Source organism: Mus pahari, chromosome 1 (genome assembly GCF_900095145.1).
Source record: "Mus pahari chromosome 1, PAHARI_EIJ_v1.1, whole genome shotgun sequence".
NCBI classification, from domain to species: Eukaryota; Metazoa; Chordata; class Mammalia; order Rodentia; family Muridae; genus Mus; species Mus pahari.
In genome coordinates, this window is record NC_034590.1 from 69,401,560 (window position 1) to 69,408,704 (window position 7,145).

At 38.3% G+C, this 7,145-nt stretch overlaps 1 protein-coding gene across 12 annotated transcripts in view; it reads right to left on the minus strand.

Annotated features, from left to right (window-relative positions):
* Positions 1–7,145, minus strand: part of Emsy (EMSY transcriptional repressor, BRCA2 interacting) — a 70,366-nt gene that overhangs the window by 11,362 nt on the left and 51,859 nt on the right. For 10 of the 12 annotated variants that reach the window (XM_029532225.1, XM_029532195.1, XM_029532136.1 and 7 more), the window contains 2 exons: positions 2,334–2,498; positions 241–396 (listed from right to left, as the gene is read on the minus strand). The exons of 1 other annotated variant lie outside the window; for it this stretch is intronic. In XM_029532225.1, coding sequence (XP_029388085.1) covers positions 241–396; positions 2,334–2,498 — 321 coding nt within the window. The remainder of the gene's footprint in view (positions 1–240; positions 397–2,333; positions 2,499–7,145) is intronic. One more of the 12 variants, XM_029532281.1, reaches the window with a different exon arrangement.

Consider the following 7,145-nt stretch of genomic DNA (forward strand, 5'->3'; position numbering starts at 1 on the left):
AGGGAGAGGGAGAGGGAGAGGGAGAGGGAGAGGGAGAGGGAGAGGGAGAAATTTATTAAAGTCAGGGAAATAAGAGGGGGGTTATTAAAGTTAGGGAAACCCCAAAGGTAATTCAATCTGCTCTGAATAAAACAGGAAAAGAGCTAGAAATATATAGATTATGTTCTCCCCGAAATGAGTACCCCATGAAGTCCGCAAAGGTAGCACTACCTTATTACTATGTTTTAAGAGGACACCTACCCGTGGTGATGTATTCAGCAACTAGTTCTGACTCTACCACAGCAATGGATGGACTCTCAGGAGAATGTCTCTTTTCCTGGGTCATCTGAATAGGTACTGCCATTTGACTCAAGTCAATAGTGGGTTGTCTTGGTTTAGATTCCAATTTTTCCTTTACTGCATAAAAAAGTCGGGGAAAAGTTACGTTTATTATAAACAAGTACTAAAACCAGAGCTGTCTATGGGAATAATGAACCAGACCTCTGGGGTGTCCTACCATTAGTGCTAAGAAGACAATGAATTGGAAACTGCAGACTGCTCTGTATGGTTGTATAGACTACAGCCTGTGTAACAGCAGCCTACAATAACTCATATGCAATCACATTCAAGTCCCCCTTTACTCCAGGCCAGCCAGCTGTTTCTCTTTATACACTCCTGCTAGGATGTTATTTCCTTTGTATTCAAAGTAATCCCTGGCAGACTCAGTTCACATCAGCTTGATCTATTCTAGAGCATATCCCAGAGTAGCACTTCCCATTGAATAGTTCATTTGACTTACTAAAAATTCAAGGGTTTGGGAATGTTATCCAGACACTGGGTGCTTGTGTAGCATACACACGGTCTTGAGTTTGATCCCCAGAATAAGGGAAGAAATTCATAGAACCTTTTCTGAGGAAGGATGATTGCTGAATTCAATGCTGACCTGGGCTATATCCAGGCCAAAATGAGACCCTGTCAGTGTGTGTGTGCATGTGTGTGTGTGTACACAAATTTGGCATTTCAAGATATGGCCAAAAAATGTTACAAGTCTTTAATGCCTCTTAAAGAATAAAACAAAGCTTTTCACAGTTAGGAAAGAATAGGTGCCCTGCTTTTGTCTAAAATGTCTGATAAAACGCCTGTAAGTAATACTGGTATATGTTAAGATGCATTTTTTTTTAGCTGGGCATGGTGGCACACGCCTTTAATCCCAGCACTTGGGAGGCAGAGGCAGGTGGATTTCTGAGTTCGAGGCCAGCCTGGTCTACAAAGTGAGTTCCAGGACAGCCAGGGCTACACAGAGAAACCCTGTCTCAAACCCCCCCCCCCCAAAAAATGCATTTTTTAAAAATCTTTTTACCATTTCTTCAACAAAATCTCTTCACTCAGCATTTCTATCTACATGAATGATCGATAAAAATGGTTGAATTTTTCAAAGACAAGCAGCTGAAAAAAGTGCCAAAGGCTAAAAATATTTAGTAGAAGGAATACTCTACGTTTATATCCAACATGAGTATAGAGTACAGCATGGGATTACAATAAATGCTATTAAGTAACTAAGTCCACTAAAGATTGCTCCCACCAAGTGCAGACTATGACAAAAGCAAAACAATCATTTTAAACACAGAAACCAAACCTAGAGTCCTGCTGCAATCCCACATGCAGATCCAGCCCTGGCCGTCAACCTTTCTCAGTCTCCGCTAACTTCTCCAAAATAGGAAAGGGTCAGATGAGATCATCACTACAACCCATAAAATAGTTGCATAACTGTTGCCCTATTATAACAAAAAACCCAGTATAACTTACATAGAGTTGTCCTAGAATCTATTGAAGATATTTAGTAACTAGAAGCACTGATAGGATCCTATTAAACACAGACGCTCTAGCAAATAACTTAAACACAAATAAATAAATCTGAAAATAAGGTGAGAGCAAATGAGAATGTTTACAAGCAAGTCTAATGGTGTTTTATGGTACAGAATTGGTCTGACAGTATCTATGAGCAAAGCAGGACCCTTCGATCTGTCCCGACATTCCTAAATATACCGAGCAACTGGGCTACACCTATCCTTGTCCTGCATTTGTGCTTACAAGTGACAACCCCCTTCCCACTGCTGGCAAGAGGATCCTCCATTTGAAGTAGAAGTCACTCTGCAAACTCTATCTCTGTTCTAATGACAACACTCCATCTGTGCTTCACACTCCTATGTACATCTTAAAGAACAATAAACTGTACCAATAATTACAGATAGTCCAGAGGGGGAGAAATTTACAAAAACTATAACAGCGGTGTATTGTAGCAACCCGTCTCTAGAGAAAACATGCTTCATTCAGCTGAGCATGTGAATTCATACCTGTTGTCTGTTGGAGTTCTAACAGAGCTTTGATTGTTGAAGTAGCTGATTGTGATTCACTGGATACATCCTGATATATTATGGTGGGGCTAGTCTCCATTGCAATCTCATGTTCTGACCAATCCTGACGCCGGGAAGCAATTACATGAACTACAGGCTGGGAATCTGTTTTATATTAGTTAAAAAAAAACAAACCCTATAAACAAAGTTTCTCTTAAAATAAAGCAATATTTATGTTTATCTTTGTATTTAATGTACATATCAACCTTGACTTCTCTAAGAAGACTGTAAGGTCCCAGAAGGCAAACTGATACTGACTCTCACTTCTGAATTCATTTATTCACTCACACATTTATTTGACACTAGACACCTATGCATCAGGATCCATATTTAAAGGACTTAAAGGAACTAACAGAATAGTCCAAGAAGGCTTAAGAAGCACACAGTCTGTCTGAAAAGACGAACATGTAAAAAGACAAAGTACAACTCAATATGCTATCTGCTGTCTACGCGGGCGAGCATCTATATAGGTGAGTGCTTGTGTTCACCAAAACCAAAGTGTTATAGATAGGAGACTGGTTTCTCCCAATGTACATGAAAAGATTTCTATAGAAAGCCTAAGTACTTGGGGAATATTTTGCTGAATTATTGACAGTAAGGAAAGACAGTCTAGAAACAAAATGATGTAACGTGACAAGTGTAACAGAGGTCAAAGCCAAGTGGAAACCTGTCACTTATTAGCAAGTTGATTCTTTGGGTCTTAGCTCTGCTCTTTAATAGAACCAAGGGGTGGGTATAAAGCAATGATAGTCTGGGCTGCTTAACAACAGTAATACATTATGAGAACCATAGGCAATCCTTACACACTCAGAAGAAATAGCTTGCTACAGGAAGGCCATATGGCATACCCTATTACTGTTATCACATATATATGTATGTTTATGTGTATATATGCACACATACAGTCCATTATTGACTGAAATATCAGTATAAGCTACATGATCATATGTAACTAAGCTTCATAAACTATAAGTCAGTAGAAATGAGGTTGTTGGGGGTTTGGCTGAAAATTCTTTGGTTGATTTGAAAATAAATTTCAGCACATGTAAATACAAAATGTGAATCAGATTAAGCAACACATACTTAACAGTTCTCTATAAAGCAAGAAGGTTGGACCATTTTGTCTAAGATATTGTATAAGAAAATGGAGGAGATACTAAGACATGATACCTAAAGTTCAGATCTAGATTGTTACAGGAAACAAAAACTGATGGACAGCATCAGACTCTGGGTGAATGTCAAACGGTTAAAACAAGAAAAGAGACTGCTTGTAATCGTGCTGCTTAGTTGAAGCATCAGAACAAAAATTATCTGGTGGTTCAAAAATACAAGAAAAAAAACATCAAGTTCACCCTCTAAGAATATCACATTTTTTAAAGCCAAGAGGATGTCCAAAAATATTGAAGCAAAGGTAACAATTCTTCTAATGAAACAATCTTTCTGAAGAAGAAAAAAAATCAATATGCAAGAAGTTTATAATGTTTAATAATCATAAACTAACAGGTCAGGTGTGGTAGCCCAGTCCTGTAAGCCCAGATTGGACTATATGAGATCCTGTCTTTAAAAAGCAAAAAACAAAGCACACTAACCCCAAAGCCAAGACAAACAAACAAAAACCCTGAGTAGAAACCATCACACCAGTACGGTTTCTACTAAGCTTTCAACCACATGGGAAGGACTGGCTGTTCGCCTGCAGTGCCAAGTAACATGTGAAGAATACTGCAGTCTCTCGCTACGTATTCTAATAAGTAGAAACGTTATTTGCTTAGGTACAGACTCTCATACAACTCAGGCGAGTTTGAAATTTGCTTTGTAGCCAAAATGACCTTAACCTCCTGACCCTCCTGCTTCCACCTCCCAAGTGTTGAGACTGCAGGCATAAACCACCATGTCTGATTTACTCAGTGCTGGGGATTGAAGCCAGGTTTGCATGTATACCATGCACGTGCTCTTCTAACTGAGATACACCATTAATGTCCTAGTATGCAAAATTTTAACCTGAGAAATGATTATACTAGAGAAGCACCATTTTATATAAATTAAAAATAAATTTTCATGATGAACACAAGCCTATAATCTGAGCACATGAGAGGATCATTAAATTGGATGCCATATAGTCTGGGCCTCTGTCTAAAAAACAAATTCTCGTTGCTGATAAAGGCAAAGAGAGTGAGTCTCTGCAACCCAACTGAGATCCACTAAATATGCAGAGTAGGGACTATGCATCTACAGGAGTGCTAACCAAATAAAATCTCTCCAGATAAAACCATTGCTTAGGGACTGGGAGAATGCCACCTTTCTGTCCACACAGAGCAGATGATGATCACCAAGAATCAGACAGCAACCCAAAGAACTGTGATACAAAATGAGAGTGTGGGGCTGGAGAGATGGCTAAGCGGTTAAGAGCACTGACTGCTCTTCCAAAGGTACTGAGTTCAAATCCCAGCAAACACATGGTGGTTCACAACCACCCGTGATGAGATCTGATACCTTCTTCTGGAGTGTCTGAAGACAGCTACAGTGTACTTACATATAATAAATAAATCTTTAAAAAAAAAACAAAATGAGAGTGTGAACTAAGTAAAAACTCTTTGGACAGTCTCCCCCTCCTCTACAATTTGGGCTTAGGCTCAAACCTAGAGAGGCTTCGATCACAGGACACCAGGAATCTGACCTCCTGTTTCTGCAGCAGTCATTCAGGTGTCCAGCTAACACGTTTAATGTATTAACATGACCATGTACTCTGCAAAGGATTAGCATGTCTAAACTAGACCTTCGTACTTCTTAAGGATAGTGGCCTGCTGCAGAATTTCCTTACTGGCTCTTTATCAATTATGTATTAGGTATCTACTGCATATTAGGTACCAGGAATCCAAACTTTAGTACTATACTCAAAGGCAAACCCAAGCATGTATGATATGCCTTTATCATAAACTGTCTGTGCCATCCTTTTATAGTCATAAGTCTTCTCAATTAGCAGGATCTTAAAGGTCAATGTTCTCCTCCACCCTCCACCACCTCCCATATACAGTCATCATCAGAGAACCCATCACTTTCTAATACTTCCTTTTCAGTTCTGCCTGCACAGCTGTGATATACAAAGTTTTCTTACATAAAATAGAAATAGAACTTTCTGTCATCTGTACAACAGTACTATTGTCTGTCCACTTACCTACAAAGGCCAACTCACTTCATCTATATCATACAGCACAACATAACTAACAGCCCCAGAACCCCCACCTAATCCATCCCCATTCTTCACAGACAATGATTCCCAGATGTCTAACTTCCCTAAGCCATCTCTTCCAAACTAAACCCAAGCTGTCTATATTCCTTCTATGTTAGAATATAAACCTTTCCTCTGAAGCATTATCCCAATGTTATAGAGAACAACAATTCCACAAAATTTTCTGCAAAAAAAGGGTTCTGTGGTCAAAATCACTGGGAAACATTTTAGATTATGTATTAGATATCCTAGTTTTTACCTTTAATAATATAAATTACCAAATAAATTAGCTAATGAAATTCTGCAAAAAGTACATTTTGTATGACCTATGTTTGCCTTTAAAAATACAAAACAAAACAAAAACAAACCTTCACACTGGCCTCCCAAGATCATGATTCTTAAGGAAAAGCAATGCCAGAAGCTGAGTTCTGAATTAAAACTATGTCTTTATGACATTTATTTACAAATTTGACTCACGTTCTGTTCCTTTAAATGTCTACTCTCAATTCACTTCCCTGTTCTCTTCTGGTTTGCTTAATACAATCTTACATTCAATCCACCTTAAACCTTTTAGATGGGCAGTGGTGGCAAACCTTTGACCCCAACAATTCGGAGGCAGAGGCAGGCAGATCTCTGAGAGGCCAGCCTAGTGTACAGAGCTAGTACCAGGACAGCCAGGGCTAAAGAAATCCTGTCTAAAAAAATCAAGCAAGCAAGCAAACAAACAAACAAAATCCACAACCTTTTAGAAATAAAGCTGGATATAAAAAATAATAATAATAAAAATTTAAAAAATCTCAACACCAAAAAGGATACTTATCTCACTTTACAAGTGAGAAAGAAAAATCGGAAGAGCTATTTGAGAAGATAAAAGGCAAGTAGCTTCAGAAAACATATTATCTGATTTCAGTGAGTGATATAGGCAACACTGTTATTGATCTAATAGTCTTGGCAAACTTACTATCTATCAATATTCAAACAAAAGTCTAGAAATGTTAGGAGAAAATGAAGAGGAGAAACAATGTTTTGGAATGAAGCAATAAAAATGAGTTTATAAGTATGAAGCTTAATCATTCCCCTGTTATCCTTAAGATGCCAACAGAAAAAAACAATAACAAAAAGTTTAAAACAAAATAGTTAATATAAAAAACAGTATCAGATATATAATATGGTGTGATTGTGATGAGTCCTGCCAGGGTGATTAAGATTCCCATCAAGAAGATGCCCAAGGCTTTCTACTCTACCTATTCAGGAATTAAACTCGGGGCCTAGATACCTCCTAGTGGTGGGTATAGTTAGAAACCACTAAAGCATCCAACATGTACAGGAAAACCCTTGACAAGAACTCTTAGGTCAAAAAAAGATCAATTCTTCCTTAGAACAGAACAAAGAATAATGGACTTTAAAAAATCATCTAGAACAACAACAAAAAAATCATCTATAGAGTCAGGTGTGGTGGGCGTGGTAGCGCACGCCTTTAATCCCAGCACTCGGGAAGCAGAGGCAGGAGGATTTCTGAGTTCGAG